Below are 19564 nucleotides of genomic sequence, written 5' to 3' on the forward strand. Positions count from 1 at the left end.
TGTGTGGTTTTTGACCAGTTTTATAAGCTTACTCAATTTTAAGTAATGTTTTGTATAAGACTCCTGGGTAATGGTCTTACTCTTAGAATACCATGCAGAGAATTCCAGAGGTTAATCTTACCAACTGGGTTGGTAAAAGAGATTAATTAAAAGAGAAGGATTGAATCCAAATCTCCCTGGGTCAACCCCCACCTCTGAGGAACTCTGCCCATGCCCACTTTGTGGGACATAATATCTAATTTGGGCCCCCACCTCTGAGGAGCTGTGCCCACTTTGTGGGACCTGACAGAGTTAGCTGCTCAAACCGCATACAGTGGTTTTTTAGTTTTATTTTCACCAAAATGGAATTGAGATACCTTTCTTAGGCCCCATGGCCACCCAGACATGACAACCAGAGACTTTTCTTGTACATGTGGACATCCTCTGAACACTATCAAAGCTGAAAATCAAGAGAAATAATTCCTTTGGGGGCTGCTGCCCAGAGTTTTGACCTCCTGAGCTTCTTGCGTCCTGGAGCAAATGGCTGACCTTAGCCAGGATACAGCATGCACCCTCTCTGCTCACAGGACCGCCATGAGGTTGGCACACCTACTACTCTCTGCCACTTTGGCTGGGCCATTCCTGTCTGAAGACAGCCCACCCAGACAGCTGCCTTCTGCTGTGAGTAGGCTCACCAGATCTGAGCCACCTCTAGTCTGAGAACTGTTCAAAAACGGTGAGGCATGTAACACTAGAGCCAGAGTGAGAAGGGTTTACTGAGCAGAAAAGGATTTTACCCTCCTCCTGGGCTGTAAGACCAGCCTGTTAGAGCCTTGTATAATCTGAAGAGACTTCAAGAGAGTGGCTGCACAAAGTCTTCCCTGACAGGGTCTTTGGTATGCTGTCACATTCACAGAACCAGTCTCCCAGACAGCATCTTCGAAGAATTATTTCATTATCATTTAAAAATGTTTAGAAGTCAGACACAGGTATAGAGATGCATACATAGATCTATTTAAGAGGCTGGTTTTCAAACTACCTTATATACTGATAGATAACAGATGTGAGACATGATACCAGTGAGAGTTTTAGTAATTGTAAAAAGTTAGCACACTGCTACACTCTGAGAGAGTGATTCTTGTTCATAAATCAACAAAGAAAACACACCTGACACAGAAGTAAAGAAATGGTCACAAAAGCTTGAAAAGGTAATAGGCAAAAATATTACTCCTACAAAGAACTGATACACTTCACACTGCAACAGCTTTCAGAATAACCTGGAGCACTCTGAAGCCTGGCTATGAATATAGAGTCACATGCATAAGAGACATACTTCACTGCCAAGTGTAATACTGTTACACACCAAAATGTGTGGAGTAGAGTAATTAGTCCCATGCTTTGCAAAAGTTTTTGTTATTCTGAATATCTTTCGGGTATCTCTTGCAATTCTGAAAGCCTTAACTTGCTTATTATTTTGAAAGGGCAGCCCAGTTCCACAGTAGGAATTTATTTGCTCTGTTGTAGTCTGGACTAAACCCCATGACTATCATCCTTAAGAAGCATTTCCCCCTGAGAAGAACAGTCAAAGAAATTGTCTGCTATTAACAGATTCAATGAACCAAGGTTTCTTACACTCCAGATTTTACATTCCCACATGCTGTGTATTTTGAAGGGTGAGGAATAGCAAGGTCTCAGCACCTTAATGACTAAATTTACTGAGTCACACCTGCACAGGTCTCAACCATTTGGAGAATATTGACAAGAATAACAACATATCCTGAGGGTTCTAGGTTTTCAAATCTGAGAAATCTGTACTCTCCTAAGGTCAGCTAAAATTAAGAATAGAAAGGAAAGTGCATAGGTTAAAAGTTTTTTGGTCTTGATCTAGCTGTTTCTGACTGCATTGTTAATTATAATATCCTGATTTTAGGCAAAATGAGCAGTTTATACCTGCTGAGAAAATTTTCTATTTTTAGACAAAAATGCTATACAAGACACAGTTTCAGAGGAAAATGCTAAACAACAAATATAACTCAAAATGCCAGAAGACTCAGTGATAGTGTTTTGTTCCTGGGAAAAGGATAATCTCTGGAACCAAAACAGGAGCTCTAAAGACTGGAAAGCTCCATCGAAGTGCTGTGTGCTCAGGAAGAAAGGAAGGAATAAAAATATTTTGAAGTCTCCAAGGCTAGAATGCCATGAAGATTTTTCTTCTGCATGAAGTAACACCTGAAGCACTTTAGTAACTGGTCTGCTCCACCACCTTTGCTAACATTACCTTCAGGATGAATGCACATGCTGCCATTAGACCCAAGTGCTTTCTTTTCTCGTGCTTTTTTGTGTCTGGTCCGTCACTGTTTTTTAAAAAAACCTGGTGAACTGGCCTGCCTAAAGAATAACCTCTTTTCTGGCTGAGCCAGTTTTCAGTTGGGTCATTTGCCTGATGTACTTCTTGCATCACCTGCCACGGAAAGTCTCACACAGCCTAAATGAAGGCATAGAGATGCTTCTCCAGTTTGCCTTTTTGTAGACTGGTGCAACTGTTAGGATACCAGTATCACACTGTGTGTCGTGTGATGGGATTTGTCAGATGTTTTCTGATACAGTTTGCACAGTACTTGTTGTCTGACCCAGATCATGTGCCATGTGTTGTGTGACTGTGTTTTTCTGCGGAATCCTTCAGTTTGACAGATATTTGATACATTCATATTGCGTTTAAAATTTTACTTCATTTCCTATTTCAATAATTATTTGTCATGTACATATATGCAGACATTTTACTGGTGTTGAGGCAGAACAATTTAGCTTGCAATTGTTGTGGAAGTTGAATAAGGTACTGGTAATTACAATCCCTTTCTAATTCGTGCAAAATTTCTCATGCATGAAAAAGGGGCATCATATTAACTTTCTATCCATCAGGCAGCTACCACTGGATTCTGTTTCCTGCATCAAAATTCTGTGAAGATCCACTGAAGCTCTAAAGAACACCCCATCCTGCACCACCAGCTACTTGGTACTTCAATATGGATCTAACCTTTATCTAGATTTAGAACATTGTGGCACAATGTGTATCACTTTTATTTAATCATCCTTCAAACTAAGGGGAGAAGGGGTACAACACATATATGGGGGGGAACTGCCTGTGGCTTCTTTAGTCTTGCAGAAAATTTTATTTCTAGGTAAGTAAGACATCTTACTTTGCAGGCTTCAACAACTGCTTTTCTGCATGGTGCCAAGAGCGACAGGCCTAAAAGACCATTCCCTTGATTTAGTTGTTCTCATTAGGCAGACCTGGACAGCTCCTTGCCTTGGGTGTTAATGAAAGGATTTCTGCTTCGCTGTACAAGGAGACTCAGTGCCTAACTCAAGATTTTCAAATTCCACCTAGAGACACAGGAAGCACTTTCAAGTGACACTGCACCCTGCCCCACTGCTTTGTGTACACAGCTGAGGGACTGTGTATGTATTAATTAACAAAGAAAATATATTAATTACTGAATACATAAGCTAAATTCATCTGACATGAATGAGAGCTAAAACAACCAGAAGGACTGCCTTTGAACTCCTTATTGGGATAGTCAAATGGGAAGTTGTTGACCACTGACAATCACCATCTACCATTGAAGTAAATGCTCCTTTTCTCAAATTCAATTTGAAGGCTGCCTACCAGCAATCTCTTTGCACTTTAAATTTATGTAGCACACCAACTGGAAAAATACTCATCTGCTTAGGCAAAATGTGGTAGTATGATCTCTTTCCCTTTATTGAGGAATCAGCATCCATAAAAAATTGTGAAGAAATTACAATCAAACGGATTGTTTGCCTGATATAAGAGAGCAGCATAACACTTCACTGTCTTTGCAAGCAGGAATGTAATACTGTAAAATGCAATGTATTTGAATTTCTGCAGATCCAGACTAGCTAATCTGCATCTGCTTTTACCAGCTGAGGATATTGGTTATTTGGTCCACCCGTCCAATGCTGTGTATATACACTCATGCCTTTCTCATGTGTATTTTCCCCGTTTTGTTCTTGAGTCACAAAATACCCTCACATTTATGTTGTTACTGACAGAAACTACAGAGTTTGAACTTCCTGATGAGACTTTCGGTTGCTTAACACATAATCTGAACAGCCCTAGCAATTACAGCAGGACTTTTCTATCTTGTGTTTTATTCTGAGGGTTGCTGTTGTTTGGGGGGGGGTGCAGGGCAAGTCTTTACACGGCCAGCCTGACCTGAACTGCACTACTGTGATGTATCAAAATCGCTCCAATCCCTATAATTAATCCCTTAATCAAAATCACTCCCTAATATTCAAGTGTCTTGTGTCATTTTCAGATACACTCTAGGAGAGCGACATTTTACAGTCCACAAACGATGGCATGGGCCTTAAGTAACAAAGGACTATACAGTGACTTAAATTGAGCTGAATCCTGGGAGGTCACTTAGACGCTGCTGACGAGCAGGAAAAAAGAATTTTTTTCGGGTTTCTGGGAGTCTGAGGGACACCGTACGTTTTTCATCCAGTATTCGTTGAGATATCTTCCAAGAATCTGCTCTAGAGGCCAAAACAGATTCTCCAAGTGGCGAATACCACAGCTTACTGCTGTTGTTGCTGCCCCTCGGCTGAGCAGCCCCAAGCCGCGGCTGCCGGGTGCCAGCCGACCCCGGCCCGCCGTAAAGCCGACCGGGAGGGATTTTTCACCTGACCTTCTTGCTTCCTGCGTCACCGCCACGGAACCACCTGCCGGAGGCGGGACCCGAACCCCCGCCCGCGAGATGGCGGCGCCGCCCGCTCCCCGCCGCTCCCGACAGGCACCGCGCGCCGCGTCACCGCCGCCCGCGCTCCCGATTGGCCAGCGGGCCCGCCGCGCGCCGCCCCTGCCGGCAGCCGTTGCTCGCGGCGCGGGGGATGGAGGGCGAGGTGGAGGTGGAGGACGGCGAGATCTCCGGCTCCGACTCCGACATGCCCGGCGCCGGCTCCCCCGGGGACCCGCAGCAGGTGAGGAAAGGGAGGGAGCAGCCGGAGCCGCGCCAGCCTTGGCGGCAGGCCGGCGGAGGCCTCGCCGGGAGAACGCAGCGCGCAGGCCGCAGAGGCCCGGCCGCCCCCCCCCCCCCCCCGCGGCGCTCCCGGCCGGAGGGCAGGCGGGGCCGGGGGAGTGCCCGGCGCCTGAGGGAGGAGGTGTGCCCGGTGCGGCCCCGGCAGCTGGGCCAGGGCGCCACTCCCCGGGAGTGACCGCTTGCCCGGTATTCTGGGCCCAGGAGGCGGCTTCTTCCTGCGGTGCCTGTTCCTTCGGGAAAACCGCGGGGCTGGGGAGGCTTGTGTTGTTGCTGGGCGCTGGGTTCGGTGAGCCGAGGGGAGCTCCCCGGAACCCTCGGTCGCTTCAAGAACAATAGAAAGGCAACACAAGCTGTTGTGGAAACGCGTGAAAGCGATGAGTGGCGATTCGTGCTTTCCCTTGACATGATGGCTCTCTTGCATCCGTGAATTGCTGAAGATGTGTTTTTTATTTCCAAATGCTTTATTTTGTTTTCACGTTACGAGTTGCATTTTGAAGTTTATGACGAATTTATGGTGGCACGTGGGCAGGAAGAAATTCCAAAATAAGATAAACCGGTGTACGACACTCTATTTAAACATCTTCCTTTTCCTTAGTTGTTTTCATTTATTTAAAATATTATTCCGGAGTGTGTTGCACAAAGGAAATTATAACAGACGTGGTATTTTTTTTCTGATTTGTGGGAGTTGTCAGTGGTTTGCGTTATTGTGTGTTTGGGGTTTTTTTGTCATGCGTTGTGGATATGCATTACACATTTTAAAGGCTTATATTTCATAACATGATAAAGTACGTTGAAGGCTTGTTTTCTCTTTGCTAGTTGGAGAAAGAAGAAACAGTGCCACAATGTTGATGAAAGCAGTAAGGTTAAAGAAAGAATTTTTACCTCACCTGTAACTGAAGGAAGAGGTCTTATTTTTAAAGACCAAGGAATAGCATGTAACTTTGTGATAGGAAATCAATTAGGGAAATGTTGGAATTATGAGTAAGGAAAATACTGCACATTAGCACAGACAGTGTGACCAAAGGTTTCCAACAAATAGGAATTCTGGGTTATCTTACTCATAGTGCTTCCACAGGTTATGCAGATTTCCACAAGTTTGGCTTTCGTATTTTAGTTTATTTGTCAGATATATGGGGAAAACAGCATTTCTTGAACATTTTTATAGCCGTGGGACTTTGTTTGGTAAGTATGTTGAACTCTTAAGGTTTTGTCCTAATTAATAAGAAGCCAGACTGAGTTTGTTTTGTCTTGTTGATTTAAAGGAAGAAACCCCCAGGCCTTCTGTAAGGTACTGCTGTCTGCAGCTGGTCATGTGCAGTCAGAATCACAATACACAGTTGGCTTCTGAAAGTGTGAGCCGCATCCAAGTTTTATAGGTTTGGTTTGGGATTTTTTGGTCATTTTTTCTTCTCACTTGAGTGTCTGGGAACATTGTTCTGGTTGCACATCACTATAGTCATGACCCCTTTCAGACTCCAGAGAGAATAGTAATTTTTATGCTGTTAACCTTAAGGTAAGTTGCTGTCGTGGTTTGATTTATTAATCTTTCTTAGAAGTGCTGTGCATGTTGTGTCTTTTTCCAGATTTGGGAATTTTAGGAGCTCTTCCTTATGAAGAAAGGCTAAGAGACCTGGGGTTTTTCAGTCAAGGGGAGAAGACTAAGGGGTGGATCTAATTAATGTCTATAAATACATGAGAACATCAAGAAGGCAGGGACAAGCTCTTCACTTGTGCCCTGTGATAGGACGAGGGGCAATGGATTCAAACTCAAGCACAGGAAGTTTCACCTCAACATGAGGAAGAACTTCTTCACTGTGAGGGTTCCAGAGCACTGGAACAGGCTGCCCAGAGAGGTTGTGGAGTCTCCTTCTCTGGAGACTTTCAAGATCTGTCTGGATGCCTTTCTGAGCGATCTGCCCTAGTTGTGTGTGATTTTTTGGTCCTGCTCTCGCAGGGGGGTTGGACTCAATCATCTTCAGAAGGTCCCTTCCAACCCCTAATGGTCTGTGATGCTGTAATTCTTCCAGTCTCATCGCAATTTTAATTTCATTCAAAAAAGATTACATTAAGTAGATTAGCAGACCTCTGGTAACATGTTTTCTGTACCAGCCATGCTGTCTTTCATCTGCAAGCATTCAAAATACAGAAGTTTCATAGGATGCTTCTGTCAACTGTAATTTAAAAGGTTCTCATAGAGGACAGTCACATGCGTCAGAATTAAGCTTACTAGCTCATGAAAGCTTTGGTGTGACTTGATAGCTTTTTATTTACAAGAGTAGTTAACAAATATTTACTCTCTCATTTCAGAAGTCTCATGAAGGCAATGATTCAGGCAGGCTGTTCCAGAGCAGCATTTCATCATGTGCACCAAGTGTTCCCTATCGGACAACCAAAAGTGTGGATTCAAGTGACGAAAGCTTTTCTGAGTCTGATGATGACAGCTGTCTGTGGAAACGAAAACGACAGAAATGTTTCAACTTCCCTCCTGCTAAATCTGAGCCTTTTCAGCTTAGCCAGAGCCACCAAAAACAAACTGCTCTAGGTGGCAAGAAGGTCAACAATATTTGGGGTGCAGTGCTCCAAGAGCAGAATCAGGACGCAGTGGCTACTGAACTGGGGATTCTAGGCATGGATGGTAGCATTGACAGGAGCCGGCAGTCTGAGACTTACAACTATTTATTGGCTAAAAAGTTGATGAAGGAAGCTCAGCAAAAGGAGGCAGAGACTTTAGATAAGGAACTGGATGAATACATGCATGATGACAAGAAAACATCGCCAGCAGAAGAAGACAGTGGGCAAGGCTTTCTCAAACGGAAGCGGCCAGTAAAAGAAAGACTAGGTGAAAGACAAGAAATGAAATATAAAGGAAGGTATGAGATAACAGAAGAAGATTCAGAGGAAAAAGTGGCAGATGAAATTACTTATCGGTGAGTTCAGTAACAGTATATCTTCACTTCCTTAAGTATTGGTAAACTGTGATGGAAAATAACAAGAGGAAAAAAGCTTTTTTATTGCTAAATAAGTAAGATGTCATACCACATTACAAAAAAGCTTGAGTGCCTTGTGTGTATTTCCAAAACTGCAATTATAATGCAGCATTATGGCTGGAATCTTGTAGAAGCATCCAGTAATACTGTCTTCTTTATTATTATTTTTTTTAAGATCCTCCAAAAAGATTTTGTTATTTGAGAAAAATGGCAAGGAAAATTATTGTTTGCCATGATACAGATCTAGCAGTGGCTCTTTCAGGAGCTACCCCATGAGTAAAGATTTGGATTTGGATTTGGACACCAGTGAACACCTGCTGTGGTCCCCATGAAGATCTGGCTAAGTTATAAATCTTTGAAACTGTAGATGACTCAGGCTGTGTAGTGTTTTGGAGAGCTTAGCTTCTGAAATACGCATTCTTCATGTGGAACACACTTGTCTGAAGAAAACTTGCTGCTGTTTTGCTGGTGTTATAACCAAGGGCTGCTCCCAGGTTAAACACCAGCTCCCGAATCAAGTCTTGGCTCTTTCTGTGTTGTGAGACTGAGCTGCAGCCAGTGTTGGGGATACTAAGCTCCAGTTGTTTGCACACTTACCACTCTCCAGTTATTTTCACAATCCTGCTATTGTACACTGAGCTGAGTCAGAAAGCTTACCTGTCCAGAGCCCATTGTTTTTTTAAAAGAGTTTGTTTGCAGGCAGATGCGTTTCCTGAACCAATTCGCTGCACAGTTTCTTTTGAGCCAGTACTGGCAACACTGGACTGATGGTGTGAGGAAGGGTATGTGACTGCAGTCATTCTTACTTAGATTGACTTAAGCTGCCACAATCCTTTTTCAGTGGTGCAAGGGAAGAAAATGATGTTAAATAGTGAACAGTATTTACTAATGGTTAGCTTGACATTTAAATAAAACCTGGTTTATTGATCATTGTTGGTTTCTTACGTGTGATACTTGATCTGCGAGGTGTGAAAAACAGGAATTGTTAATCCTGTTACCAGTTCTTGGTAGCTTCTCAGCTATGAATTTGAGAACCTTGAGCAGGTCTCTTGTAATAAACTTTACTTTGTTATGTTGAGCTTCATCAAAATAGTGCAGAAGCCTCTTTTTTCTAATGGTTTATAGTAGTAGTGTTGCTGCACTGCATCAGTAGGATTGTGATATACACATGACAGCACTGTTAGATCCGCACAGTGCCATCTATGCCTGGATTTATAATGTGTCGTTGTGCTGGCCCACACAGTGAACTGAGATTTTCTGACCATCTTTCACCATTTTTTGCCCTTTATCTCATCCAGTTCCTGTTGCAATGCACAGCTGCTTGTTAAAGCACATAGAAGAGAACTGTGCAAAGCTAGAACAAGCACTGGGTAGGGATTTGACTGTTTAAGCTGCCACTGCTACCAGCAGGAGGTCTTTTTAACAAGCTTGTTTGGGAATTCTCGTTCTCTTAAAAGTTCTCTGCATCTTTGAGAAATATTTCCATCTTTTCCAGTATTTCACAATTTAGAACTCAATGGTATAAATATTTAAGAAAGCATTTACTTTTTCTGGTGCCTCATTCATTGAACTTATTAATTGATTAAAGACAAAGTATAACATCAAGCAGGTTGGGTATTCAGTCCTTTACATGTTAAGGACAATTGTTGCTAAAATGTCAGTTCTAATGTTTGATTTCAGGTAACTTCAATCAGACAATTGATGCAGTTGAAACTAGCCTGGTTCTAAATAGTTCTTTACATCTGTGGTCAGAAACCTTGTATTATGCAGTCACTGTGTCATATGCAACCTTATAGCACAGTAAGGTCACTTGAACCAATTAAGACTTGACAGTGGCCTTTAATAATTTTTTTGTGATGTTGGTGGTATGTTGCTCCCCAAAGTGTAATGTACCCTTTCTTCCCTTCCTCTCAGGCTTTGTGAGCCAAAGAAAGACTTAATTGCCCGAGTAGTGAAAATAATTGGGAAAAGAAAAGCTATTGAGCTGCTTATGGAAACAACTGAAGTGGAGCAAAATGGTGGAATGTTCATAGTGGTAAGAAAAATGTGATATCGTGGGTTTTGCAAGTGGTCACAGGGGTGGGGGGACACACAACACAAACAGCATTTTACTTGTAGAATATTTACATAGTACTATTCACGTTGGACAGGTTCTCCCAAAATTTCATGGCCTTCCCTTCTCACTTAATAAATACTAATGTAACCTTCCAGGCAGCATTTGAGTAAACAGTGACCTAAATGAACTTGGAAATTGCCCAACTCTTTGAACTGAGATTGGCATCTAATTTCCAATGATAACATCGGTTACTCTGGCTGCCCTTGGGGTATCTCCCTGGCAGACTTATGAGTGAAGGATTCTAAAGCTTGTCTAAAAGCCTGTAGTGTTAGGATCCAGGTGAAGCCTCTGGCACAATGCTTCTATAAGTCAGGTGGATGTTTGACAGCACTGACCTATCTACTGCTGGGTTAATCAGCGTGGAGGTCAACATACCCACTAGTGAGCATTTTTAATGTCACATTTGAAGAGTAACTTTCAAAAGAGAATCTGTTAGCCTTATTAGAGAAACATTGGTTTGTCTATCAATAGAGCAAAATTCAGTACTGAATTATTAAAAATTATAAAAATAATTATAAATCATGGTAAAAATCCTATACTTAATGATTAAGCTATCAATTACTCAGTATGTTTTTGGTTTTATTAAATAATGACCCTCAGTGGAAATGTTCAGAAGAAAAAAGTGTTAGGGAGCTAGTAAGTTTTTAAGGCAATTGTTTATAATTTACATCTTCTAAGTTTCATCATTTGAAGTAGAGGGAAGGGAAAAAAGAGGGCAACAGAAAAACAGGAAAAAAAAAAAAAAAAGGCAAAAAACCCCCAAACCCACAAGCAAACAACCCACAACAAACAAAAAAGACTGAAACAACAATGCAAAACAAAGAACAAACGCCATCACCTGCCCGCCTGCCCCTAAAAAAGCAACACTTCCCAGCTAAAAACTTGTCTTAGAAGCAATCTATTGTTTTGAAAGATTGAAGTACTATTAACAAGAGATTACCAAGGAGATGAAAGGACACAATTCCTGTGGCACACATTGCTTTGGCTGCAGATCAGAGTATGCCATTTGAAAGGCACATCATACTGTTTTTCTTTTTGGGATTTTTGTGCTGACAGCATGATAAGTATGTGGTATCTGCTGTCTCAAGAACATACGTAAAAACTTTCCTTCTCTGTTCCTGAAACATTTGAGTTTTGATTGTTTTCTGCTAAATAACGAAATTAAATACATTTAATACAGTATCAGAGCACTGGAGTAACAGTTCAACTTTATATAGTATAGGAGGTAATTGAATAATAGTATGAAAAGTAAGATAATTAGTTCTTATAATTTATGGAGGTTTTAAAGCTGAGTCCCTTCATGTTGCAGTATCGCGTGTTGCACCAGTGCTTCTACATTGGAACCTGAAGCATAGAACTAGTATGTTGTAGGGAGAAAATTTAAACTTACAAGTTATGTTTTCATATCCCTTAGGGAGAAATATAAAATCCTGCATATATGCAGGTAAGTTGTGGTATTGCTGAGCACAGTTTATAAAAAAACGTATCTACATAATTTTATTAAATTCATTTTTGACATTTTGCTGGGCTGATGTGTTAGGAGTGTTTTGAATATTTAAGCTTGTATATGCATTATTGCAGATGAGTGTGAGAGTACTTAGAATATTATTTGTTTTGTTTCTTCACTACCAAAATCAGATTTAATATGTAGTTGAGCTGTCTGGTATATGTTCTAAAGCAAATTTTTTGTAACCTCATCATTTACCTCTTCAGATGTAGCACTCTGGTTGTTGACCTTATGTTCAGTCACAAACAAAATATAGCCAGGGTTGTTTTTATGTATTGCCAAACATAGCAGAATTTAAATTTAACTATTCTGTCACAATACAAATAATTGTCTATTCAACTGGCTATTTCAGTCATCAACTGTTAACTTACTTAACTTGCTATTACTGATTTACTTTCCCTCTTAAGAACGGCAGTAGGAGAAGAACACCAGGGGGCGTTTATTTAAACCTGCTGAAGAACACACCTAGCATCAAAGAAGAACAAATTAAGGTAAAATTGTCAAGAGTGCAAACAATTGACTAAAGTAAATTTGGGGGTTTTTTTCTACCATAAATATTGTTATTTACTGTCTTATAACTTCTAGCGAGTTTAACTCTATATTACAAAGAAAACAGCTTTTCACATTCAAAATATATGGATTGCCATTCATACAAGGCAGAGAGAACGTCTTTTATGTATTGTCAGTCACAAAAACCTGTTCAGGAGGATGAAACTGTAGAGTCTGAAGAGAAAAACATTGTATTTTGCTTACTTAGAAGATACTCTACAGCAATATTATCTGCAGCTTTATTTCTCCCTTTAGAGCTCTGCATTGTGTGTGGATTGAATGGCTGTTCTCTTAATAGACTATTTTTACCCTATACAGGTCCAGCTTTAGCACCAGGCAGTATTTCCAATTAAGTCACTTGCTGGTCTGCACCTAGTCTGAATTGCTCACTGGCCTCATTTGTGGTGATCACCAAATCAGTTTTGTCAGCTTGTAAACATAACTGCCTTTCCTTTTAGGGTATGAAGTAGACTGAGGTGGTATTTACTTAGTTAAATTCAAACAGCTTGGTTTGTTTTCATACTATTTTCTTCTTTAATGAAGTTTTTGTTAAAGGAAACATTTGCTTATTTTGCATGTAGGTGAGATTTTGAAATTTTTCATTACATATTTATGCAAAAGAAAGTAAGTAAGTTTCCAAATCCATTCCTTGTGGTGATTAGTTACTGATTTATATATAGTTATATCACTTTTCTGCTATCACACATGCTCAGGTCTTCACCTCGGCAGGGGTCCTTCTGACCTGGGGTTGTGATTTTTTTGTATTACAATGACATTATAATGAGCTAAGTTCACCTAAAGGACAAAATATCACAAGTTCTACAGCTTCAACTGCCCAAGACTGGTTTAGCCATCAGTCTTCTTGACTGTGCTTCTCTTTATTACCTCCTGAATTCCTTAGGTCCAATTATCTGTATAGGCCTCAAGTTTTCTCTGCCAAGGGTGGTGATTTACATGAAACACTCTAAACCTCTTGATTAATTGGTTTCTTCAAGGCCTAGTAATTGCAGGATGTCCTTTCTTAGTGCTTATTGTGTGCCTCTCTGACTGCAACTTTAACTTGTACATATATACAGAGTACATCTTACACAAAATAACTGCATCTTTCTAAATTTCTGAGTTATTTTCTAGTATGACCTGGTCTCAAATTTCAATTGTGGAGGAAAGTTTTCTCAAGTTGTCATAGGAACTTTGGTTGTATTTTCTCTACAGGTCCCCTCTATATGGCAGCATGACCCTCTGCTCTGCCACCTATGTCTCTCAGATTTATATCATCAAACTTGAAATGAAAACTTGAGGTGTATGTAAATAAGCATCACTAAGATAGCTAAGAAATTCTGTAATAAAATTATGGGGCATTTTCCTTAAATGCAACCTGCCCTCATACTTCTACTATCACTAAGGTGTATCTTAATTATTATTTAATACTGTTCGTAAGAAAGAAATTTTTTACGTCTTTATTTTCTTTAGTAAGTATTATTAAAATGAATATGCCAAAGTTGTTTGTTTGTTTTCTTTCAAGGAAATATTCTATTTGGAAAACCAAAAGGAGTATGAAAACAAAAAAGCTGCTAAGAAGAGGAGAATACAAGTCCTAGGGAAGAAGATGAAAAAAGCCATTAAAGGGCTTAACCTGCAAGAATATGATGATGCGTCTCGTGAGACTTTCGCTAGTGATACAAATGAGGCTCTGGCTTCCCTGGATGACCTACAGGAGGGGCATCATGAGGCAAAGATGGAACCTGAAGATACTATTGAGATTGATAATGCTCATGATTTGGAGATCTTCTAGTTACTGATGTTCTTTATAACAAAGTCTCTAAAACATTAAATGAGCCTTTCTTTTAATCCCATGGCTTCTTGTTTTCATAACCTGCAGAAACATGGGAAATACTTGATGCTGAAGAACTTAACATAATTCTTAGCTAATTTTAACAGCATGAAAGATGTTAATGGTCCTATTACTTGTTTAAGTCTTCAAAAACTGCTATGATTTTTCTAGGTAACAGCTCTGCATTGCAGTGATTGTTCCGTAAGATCTTTTTTTAGCCAAATGTTAGGCTTAAGAATTGAAGGTTATTTTTTAACCATGTGCTTCATACTTAATTTGCTAAAGCTAACAAAGTCATCAAGTGAGCAGTGCCTCTCATTACAACTGAATGGAAAAAACAGTATAAAGTTAGTCTTTGTCATATTAAGGACATACAATCCTTTATATAATGTGTTGACAAGAATAGCAGTATTAGAGGATTAAGACCTGTAAAAACAGATTGGTTTGTGAAAGAAACTGAAGTTTAATGGTCAATGACCTTTGAATATCAACCTTGTAAATAGGCACTCTTGAGTGATGTATGTTTTACAGTTCTGCAGCAGCTTAATCCCCCATGTTATAATAGAGGCTTGAGCTTCTACCTATTCTGGGTAGACTTTTTCCATACGTAAAAACAAACCCAGCTTAAGCAGACCTTTTCATTTGCAAGTCCCCGCTTACATTAGTGAGATTTTGCTAACCTGTGTTCCTCTCAAGGGTCTGTAGATTGTACATCCAGGTAGACTCTACACCCTTTACTGTGCAATTCATGTTTCCATGTTGCTTCCCACATGTGCAGTAGGACAAAGTTAATGTATAGCTTGGCAGAAGTTCTAGTTTTTCTATGGTGAGACATAAAAAACAGCAGTATGTAAAATATTGTTTTTACTTGATGCAGAAGGCTGTTGTGCAGTCTGTAAGTTCAGCTGAAGTCAACTTTTAAGTTGAGTGTTGTTTTTGATACAACTGAACAGATGTGACAGACGTGTGATGTCTAAAATACTTTGTCACTAGTAAGTTGTGTTTTCTATGACTAGGCACTAATTTCTCATATAAAATATTTGTGAAATATTTATGAATTTATTAACTTTCAAGCACCACAACAACCTTCTGCATGTAGATTTTGTTCACCTGGAGTCCTAGAATCTCAGAAGTGAAGCATGTCACTGAAACTCGTAATGAAGTTACAATATTGAGCAATTCTGTATTGTCAAGAGCTGGTATTTAAAGGGCAACAATATTTGAAGAAAGAGTTCTTAAACATAGAGCACATCCCATTGTATGATTTGCTAAATTTAATTAAGAGTTTTGACTGCAAAAGTAGGAAGCAAGGGTAAGGTTAAAAGTTTTCTCTCTTGCTCCCACATACTCAACTTGTTTAGTCGGTCCTGAGTGAAGACAGCAGTTCTGAGGTGCTTGTTAGTTGACTGTGGATTATACCAAACTGGATTGTGTGGTCTGTTTTGTCTAGCAACAGATATGCCTGGCTGCTTAGCTTTTAGTAGCTGATGTGTTACAGGCAGAAAATGCAATTATAAGGGTAGAGTTTTGTATTCCTAAGTTTCTCTGATGGGCAGGTATGACTGAGGCATCAATTTTACTGCAAATGTAGGCTGCATATGGCCAGGACAAATGCCCCGCTCAGTCTCTTAAGCTACAGCAGTTTAAGGAATAAGCCATCTCTGTTATACCTGAAGCGGGCAATGAAAATGAGGGAAACATGCTGTGCTTTGAAAACACATCTTGATTGTGACCAAAGACGCTTTTCTTCCTTACATCCCAAGTTCAGACAAGAAAGCAGTGCTTTTTGGTGTCACAGGAAAAATTATTTTATTAATGGTTCAGTCTTACAGTGGATTGTGAAAGCACCACTTCAAGTGTAACTACAACATTACAGATTTTCTTCCCCTTCCTGGTAGATGGTAGATCTCATTAAAATGCTCTTATGCCCTCCAGGCTTAGTAACTGCTGTTTACCAAAGTTCTCAAGCAAGCATGGGATGACCCAGTGTTTACTGTGATGCCTTCAAAAGAAGATCCAAATAATTATTTTAATTGAAAGGTAGTGGTGGTGAGATCAGAAAGTGGCTTTGTACTGTATACATCTTAATAGTTATGCCACATTCCCCAAGGGGCTGCTGGGCATCTGCAACAACTAGTATTGAATCCAGTTAAAAACCAGGCAGCAGTGCTTTGCTAGTCTCTGTACCAACTTCATTGTGCTAGCAGGAAACTTTATCCTGACGCTTACTACCATCTAAAAGATGTCTAAATCTTTTATTCTGATTTTCCTTATTTTGACCATAATTTAAAACAAAAACATGTGGCTTTGACTCCTGTGTGACATTACAAGAGGCAGGCAGTTGGCACATGCAGGGTTATTAATTCTATAGACAGGTTTGGTAAGGGAAGATCGCCAAGGAGGGCCCAGGCACAGCCTCCTCTGGCTCCTGCAGCTCTTCTTGTTCCCCACGGGTGGGAGCAGGGGCAGAGGTGGGAGCTGCTGTGACCCCCTCGAGGGGCAGCCGATGAGGTGCTGGGGAGCTCTTCCACCTCAGCTCAGCCAGGGCTGCTGGAGGGGGCTGGGCTGGGGGCAGGAGACCCTCCTCGGCAGGCAGCGGGGCCGGGGACAGCTGCGGGGCTGTCCCCCCAGTGCGTCCCCTGAAGCTCCTCTGCTGCCTCTGCCCCTGGAGCAGGCACGGCAGCACGGAGCTGCAGGACAAAGTGCCACAGGCTTTCCCCACACCCCAGCACTGCTGGCCAGGCCTCTGGGCTCCCCTGCTTCCTCCCATGGGGGGTCACAGGCAGCACTGGGCTGGCCCTGGAGATACTATTGTGATCCACATAACCTTTTCAGTTTGGGGATTTTTTTGTAACTTGTTTAAGCAGTACTGCTGTTTCTCTACCTAACTGAAACATTAAAAAAGCACTCTTAACTCTGCTGAAGCAGAAATAAATTATTCCCAAACCTAATGAAGTGACCTAAGATTTTCTAAAGGAATAATTTCTGGCTTACAGGCTCTAGCACCTTTTAAAATAAAAGGAGGCAAATGCAGAAAGATTCTCAGGAAAATGTGCTGAGAATCTAGGTGAAGTATAAGCTGAAGTAAATGTTAGCCCAAACCAAAAGAAAAAAAAGTAAAAGTAAAGAGCGAAAAAAGCCCTAACTGATGCACACATCTAAGAGGTCTCATTCCATTGTCTTGCAATTTTTTCCCCAGGTCCCCATTTTGAAAATACCCAGTTGTCAAGCTGGAGGATGCCAAGTGGGTAATTTAAAGAGAAAAAAATTCTTTAATTTTGCATGAGTTTGAGTATTTTTAAGTTTTCCATAATGTGTCTAAACAAGTATCCTGTTGGATGTTTGCCTTACCTGATACAAGTAAATTTGTCTATTGTAATTTTATGTTAGACACTTCTATATCATCTTAGAAAATGTTACATACTGAAGCTTTATTTTAGATTACTCTCCTGAAAAATGTGGTTTATTCCAGGTTACTGCATCTTCATATTCTGTTTTGTAGCTGGCTGTCTATTTAATCCAACGGTCAGAAGCTGGCTTCAAAGCTGTAGGTCCCTCGTCATAGAAATACAAAATTTCTGTGGAAACAAATAACAAGGACTTTGAAGATTTTTACATACTTAATATCCATTTGGTTTTGTGTACATAGAAATACTGATCTCCAAATAGTGTTATTTTTCCTGAAATGTTTTAAATATTAATAAGTTGCATTTATATTTACTTAGAAAATATCTAGTCTGTGTCTTGCATCTTGTTTCTTCATGCAGAACTTGTGTCACAGGGGATAAAAAACTATGGTTGATACAATCTTCCTTTTCTACAGAAGGTAATAAAAATGAGCTAATGGATCTTTGCTATCAATGTTAAGTGAGTCTGTTTCCCTGCTCTTCATTATAAAAAATTGTTTTCCCACTCACTGGCTACTACAAAGCATAGCACCTTTCATTAATGAGGTAAGATTTCTGACTACAAAGTCTAATTTTTTTTGTTTTTTTTTTTAATCAGTAGGAATGTTAACTCAAGTTCTTAGGTATTCTTGTCCCCTTTGCAGCTATTAATGTTGTTTGCCATTTCAATACTTCAAGAGAACTATACAGTATTTACTTCTGCAAATGGGTGCAGAATCAAGAGCCTTTTATAAAATCCTATCCCCTGCTGAGCAGAGCAGATCCTGTTAAAGTTGGCATGGATGAGCAGTCATTTATCCCTGGATGGAATTTGGCCCTTTGTGAGATGCCATTTGGAATTAATACCCAAATCTCTTAAACCATGAGGAACTAAGCTTTAGGATTCCAAAAATTCTTCATGTGCAAGGCAGCCAATGATGAGTGTAAAACAATTTTACAACGATCCAAGTAAAACTCTTGCCTGGGAGAAAATCAACGGAGTACCTGAAACTTAGAAAGGTGTGACTTAAAACCATTTATAACCTTCCTGTCCTGCTTAGAGAAATTTCTAGAGGAAACATCATTCTAAATTTACATTCTTGCAGTTGAGCAGGGAACACTGTAGTAGTACATGTAGGGTTTTCATATGCATCTAAGAACTCCATGTACACTGAGTGTACTCAGTGCAAACACGAAAATTATTTGGGGAAACAAGTGTAAATAGTACCTACACATTTGAGACCATTAAAGTCCAAATTCCCAATAAGACACACAGGGATATCAGAATAGTAATAAATTCAGGGTCTTATTTGACAGAAATCAAAATGCAGGTGCACAGATCTACAAGCATACGTACAGAGCTTCTTGAAAATAGCTGCTGAAAATTTTATCCCATTACAGAACAAATAATCCTATCCTTAGTCAGTTTTTTGTTAATTTAGTAGCAGAGAGCTATTACCTTAGAAATGCTACCCAGAGCACAATCATCAAAAGCTAATAGCTCTTTCAAGAGACAGCCGCTCTTCCTAGCTCTGTTTAGGTACTGGGAGTTGTCCACAGAGGAGTCTGTATGACCAAGCCTGGAAGCAGAACTGCATGAAGATACATTTCCCCTCCATGCCCACTGTAGGTATTGTGATCCCTGAGCTGACATGGGAGAGTGTCCCATTGCTTCAGAAACTTGTAAGATTGACCTTGACCAAGTCCATCCACTATACTTCCTTGCTAACAGCTCCTGCCCTGCCACCCTTGGGCATGGCTTACTGCTTAGTTCTCATGGCTTTGGGTTTGAGTTTCAGCTGCAGCCAGCATGGCTGTGAGTCAAGCTGATTGCCTGGGCACAACCTGGGAGCTGTGCCTTACAGCAGGATAGAGCCCCTGGGAGAGGGACACACATGGACATAGGAAGATCAGATTTGTGTTGTTGATTCTTGTTTTATTTAGTCTTAATTGCTCATTCATGCTGGGGTAGTGAGCTCATTTTTCAGAGAACTTGCTAGGGTAACTAGAAGTGATGTAGTTACCAATTGAAAGAAGTAAAATCTGGGGGAAAGAATCACATTTTGAAAAAAAAATCACATAAGAGGGAAAAAATAATAAAAATTGATCTTTCATAGGAATTAAACAGTAAGAATTAGACAAAATC

General features: G+C 40.4%; 1 protein-coding gene across 1 annotated transcript; it reads left to right on the forward strand.

The window, feature by feature from the left end:
* The first annotated feature begins 4853 nt into the window (after positions 1-4853).
* PHAX (phosphorylated adaptor for RNA export) lies at positions 4854-17899 on the forward strand. The gene is made up of 5 exons (XM_051643193.1): positions 4854-4983; positions 7350-7969; positions 9944-10064; positions 12060-12143; positions 13724-17899. Exons 1-5 carry the CDS (start codon positions 4894-4896, stop codon positions 13991-13993), a joined length of 1185 nt encoding a protein of 394 aa, XP_051499153.1. The 5' UTR covers positions 4854-4893; the 3' UTR covers positions 13994-17899.
* Positions 17900-19564: the final 1665 nt, after the last annotated feature.

This window comes from Apus apus, chromosome Z (assembly GCF_020740795.1).
Source record: "Apus apus isolate bApuApu2 chromosome Z, bApuApu2.pri.cur, whole genome shotgun sequence".
Classification (NCBI taxonomy): domain Eukaryota; kingdom Metazoa; phylum Chordata; class Aves; order Apodiformes; family Apodidae; genus Apus; species Apus apus.